Genomic DNA, 4,445 nt, shown 5'->3' with positions numbered 1-4,445 from the left:
GAGGGCGGCAAAGAGAGGGAGAGAGAGAATCTTAATTTAATGGAAAATCCCATTTTCCAGAGCCATATGCAGTGCTCGATCTCATGAACCATGAGATCATGACCTGAGCCAAATCAAAAGTCTGACACTTAACCGAGTGAGCCACCCAGATGCCCCAGAATGACCCATTTTAAAAACAAATTAGAAATATCAGTCCGAACATTCTTTGAGCATAGTTCCAATTATATCAAGTAAAAGGACTCACTAGGGCGTGTGCCTTAGAAGTCTGTTGAAAACTAGTGTCCATAGGTAATGGGCTGCCTTAAAATATTATTGAAGGTGTTTGAGTGTGTACCTGGGAGTGTGTGTGTGTCACTATATTTTAGACATACATACAAATGAAGAGGTCAGGAAAACATTTTCCTTCCAGCTATTTCTTTACTTCCTTTCACATTTTCTTCTTTAAATTCTGTTTTAGTATATGTGCTGCCGAAGCGAACACTTTAAATTCTGTTTTAAACATTTAGGTGTTGGTTATGTTTGCCCATTATTGTTCTTCTAGAGCCTGAGACAGCTCTTCCAGAGAGAGCGGCTTTCATTTTAGTTTGTAAACATTTCCTGAACATCTGCAGTATGTCAGTACTGTGATGTGATCCAGGAACCCTGAGCTGAATTGGTCAATATCCCTGCTCCTGAGAAGCTCCCAGCCTGGGCGGGAGTGGGGGTTGGGTGATTTATAAATAGAATAGAGAGTGACCAGGAGTGCTTCAGGCTTGCCTGGCCCACTGGGACACTTTAGGAATCTATGTTTCCCATTATCTTCCTGCCTCTCTTTATTGTGCAGAATTCTTCCTGGGCCTTTCTGCTTTTCAGAGGTCATGCTTTAGCACCTGTGCGCTATTATCTGCTAAGGAAAATGCCCTTGTAACAAAATTTAACCTGAATGATGAAAATCTCAATTCGAACTCTCAGTTCTCTCTGGAGACTAGGATTGTTTGTATGAGTGACGATTACTAGATATTTTATATCCGTTAACACGTGAAGGATGCGGCAGTATATTTAACAGATAAAACTGAAGCTCCAAAAGTGAAATCACTTGCCCAGGGTTGCATATTTAGGTGACTGGTAGAACCAAGATTCAGACCTTCTCTGATTCCAAAGCCAGAATAGCATTTTGCCCCTAAATTTGTGCCCCGTTGGGGCACCTCTTGATGCCTTCAGGGTACTGAGTATCCTGGACAAGAAGTATCTCACTTTCCTAAAAGAAGAAATAAGTGATCAGGTACAGAATCAGGACTACCTTTCCTCTTAAGCTTTCTGGTATCTGACCTCAGATTTGCTTCTTGTTTCTAGGTGTATACTCAACACGTGGCACTGTGCAGAATGGAGGGACTCCCGTACCCTACCATGTCAGAGACAATGGCAGTGTGCTCTCATCTGGGCTCTTGTCGCCTCCTCCTTGTGGAGTCCAGCAGGAATGACCTGCTCCTTCGTGTGCGGCTCAATGTCAGCCAGGATGATGTACTATACGCACTAAAGGAGTGAAGGGCTCTACAAGAAAAGACTGTGATCAGCTGTTTGCAAAAAGCTTGATTTCCTTTTTCTAAGCACATCGAATTGTAGCAAAGTATCCTGAATGGAAATGGCTGTCATGTATTTTGGAATTTTACATTAAATAACTTACTTTTTCTAGAGTTTTTGAGAAGTTTGTAGTCATTACAAACATCAGATTATAAAACCAAACCATCCTTCCTACTATAAGCCCTCTTTGTGATTATTCGTTAGTGGCCCTGCCATTTACCTAATGGCAACATGGTATACACACATAATTATGTATAAATATGTATATACAAAATATGTATCTGTTTAAAATAGTTGGGGGAGAATATGTAAGAAATTGGTTACATTGGTTCCCTCTGAGAAAGAACTAGATGGCTACAGTCAGGGTTAGAGGAAGACTTACTGTAACTTTTGAACAATGTGATACAACAAACTTTACTGCTAGAAATAGTATCAGTGACAATCCCTACCAACAAATAGCTAGAAAATATGATCTTTAAAATTTATTTATCATAAAAACAAATCTTTAAATAAAAAACATAGAAGGCACAGAAAATACAAGGTATCAAGAAGTATATGTAATAAAGAGATGTAATTAATCTCTAAATACAAATCTATTTCAGTCAAAGTCTTGGCAGGATTTTTTGTGTAACTTTGCAATTCTCATATTTCCAACCAACAATGAAACAGACATCTAAAGCCTCCCTATGATGTAATAATCATGCCAGGAAGGTTTGACCCAAATCTACTGATGAGAAAATTATCAGATAAATCAAAATCGAGGCGAAAATATTATGCAAAGCAACTGTTCCTCTTCAAAAAGAGCAATATCCCAAGACCAAAAAACCATAGAATAGGGAAATGAGACATAGCTAAATGCACTGTGTGAAACTTGACTGAGTCTAGATTTAAGAGATATAATTAACATAATTATGGACTATATGTAAGTATTATGTAAATGTTAAACTTTGTGAGTGGCAAATAGTGTGGTTATGTAGGAGAATGCCCTTGTTCTTAGAATTATGATGAAATATTAGTGAAATACAATATCTATAAATCTCATAATTCAGAAAATATATATATGCACATATATTTATAACTGCATATAATGGAGGATCAGTATCAAAATGAAGGATTACATAGTAAAAAGGAAAAATGAGTCATCTACAAAGAAACCTGAATGACCAACAAAATGGCAACATAGTAAATGAGGCTTGCAAGCCAAAACACTTTCACATGTGTTTGAAAAGCTTTCCAGGACAATAGGCAACAACTGGAACCCAAATGCCCCTCTGATGGTAATATAGATTGAAACTACCTTGGAGATAATTTGGTAATACTTAATCTGGAAAATGCAGAAATCCTATGAGCCAGCAATCCCACTCCTAGGCCTGTACCCTAAAGAAACATGTGTACCTCAGGAGTTGTGTACAAGAATGTTTGTAGCAGGGGCGCCTGGGTCGCTCAGTCGGTTAAGCGCGTCAGACTGACTCAGGTCATGATCTTGCAGTTTGTGGGTTCCAGGCCTGTGACCGGCTCAGATTCTGTGTCTCTCTGCCCCTGCCTCTCACTCTCTGCCTCTCAAAAATAAATAACCATAAAAAAAAAATATTCATTGCACTGTAATGGAAAGCCATTGGTAAATTGTTTTCATACTGTGAAGTATATAGAGAAGTTAAAAAACTATATAGAGAAGTATTGATGTGGCTGAAACTGATAGAATTGAGTAGGAAAGAGGTTGAAGAATATATGTAGCGGTACTAATGATAACAGTGTTAAAGCTTGCGGAAAAAAATACTATGGATGGCTTGAGGATGTGTACCTAGTAGAAACAATAAGTACCAAATTCAGGAGAGTAGGTATCTCTTTGGGGAAGGGTCGCAACATGAGAGATGTACAGGTGCTTTCAATTGTATTGTGCTTTTTTTCCCCTTAAATTGTGGTAGGCACCCACGTATTTATGTCAATTTACACAAAAAATAGGAACTATGTATTGAGTACCTATCACTGGAGAGAACTTGGGAGAACTTTATGCTTTTGCATTCAAATATTGTAGATCTGTGTACATATTAAATATTTCGTTTTAAAACTTTTAGTGAGAAGAAATATGAGAGAGAGTAAAACTTCAACTTTTAATTTTATTTTTGAAACTTCAATTTTAAAATGGTAAAGGTGGTCTCTGGAAAATCACCCAAAAGCAGTAAAGAGATGGAAAAGCCCCTTTGTCCGAGAAAACTGGAAGATTTTTGAAACAGCTAACTAGAAACCGCAAAAGAGTAACAGTTTAAAAGTATAGGATTTAGGCAGAAGCGCATCGCAAGGTTTTAAGATGAAGATTCTTTTACGCCCCATCCACCCGCCATTTCATCGCCCTGCTGGTTATAGGAGTTATCTTGGTTTTAAACTGTCTGAAGGACTTAATGAAAAGATGCAATGAACGCTGCCTGTTTTAGGTGTTCAACCCACCTTCCGACTGGAAAATGTACATTCAGGTGCTGAACGGTTAAACAAATGGTGAACCCTATTTCCATTTCTCGAAGAGACTCAATTACAAAGACAACACCGACGAAGGTGGCAAGCCCCGCCCCCACTCAGACTGGGGCGGGGCGAGGGAGTGAGGCGATATAGGTCTGGCGAGGGTGCGCCCAGGGGCTTCACACTGCGAGTAGCGGGGGAAGCATAGCCGAGAACTTGTAAATGCGACGACAGGGGGCGACCCTACTTGATTTGCGCAAGCAGCAGCACAACCCCAAACCTACCAACGACCGCGATCCTCCCACTACCTGCCCGAAGGCGCCTGCGCGCTGAAAAACCTCGCCCTTGGAGTCACCTGTTGCTTCGTCACGCCCACCTCGTGTTGCGCATGCGTAATGCGCGCCTTACGGGCCACGGAGTCACGTGTGAGG

General features: G+C 40.0%; 1 protein-coding gene across 2 annotated transcripts in view; it reads left to right on the top strand.

Annotated features, from left to right (window-relative positions):
• The window catches only part of ORC1 (origin recognition complex subunit 1), a 35,936-nt gene extending 34,263 nt beyond the window's left edge, over positions 1-1,673 (top strand). For both annotated transcript variants that reach the window (XM_077779675.1, XM_077779676.1), the window contains one exon: positions 1,333-1,673. In XM_077779675.1, the coding sequence (XP_077635801.1) occupies positions 1,333-1,524 (192 nt within the window). In that variant the 3' untranslated portion in view covers positions 1,525-1,673. The remainder of the gene's footprint in view (positions 1-1,332) is intronic.
• Positions 1,674-4,445: the final 2,772 nt, after the last annotated feature.

This window comes from Crocuta crocuta, unplaced genomic scaffold (assembly GCF_008692635.1).
Source record: "Crocuta crocuta isolate KB4526 unplaced genomic scaffold, BGI_CrCroc_1.0 scaffold168, whole genome shotgun sequence".
In the NCBI taxonomy this organism is placed as follows: domain Eukaryota; kingdom Metazoa; phylum Chordata; class Mammalia; order Carnivora; family Hyaenidae; genus Crocuta; species Crocuta crocuta.
Note: the sequence above shows the minus strand (reverse complement) of the source record. Positions and strands in the feature narration are given on the sequence as shown.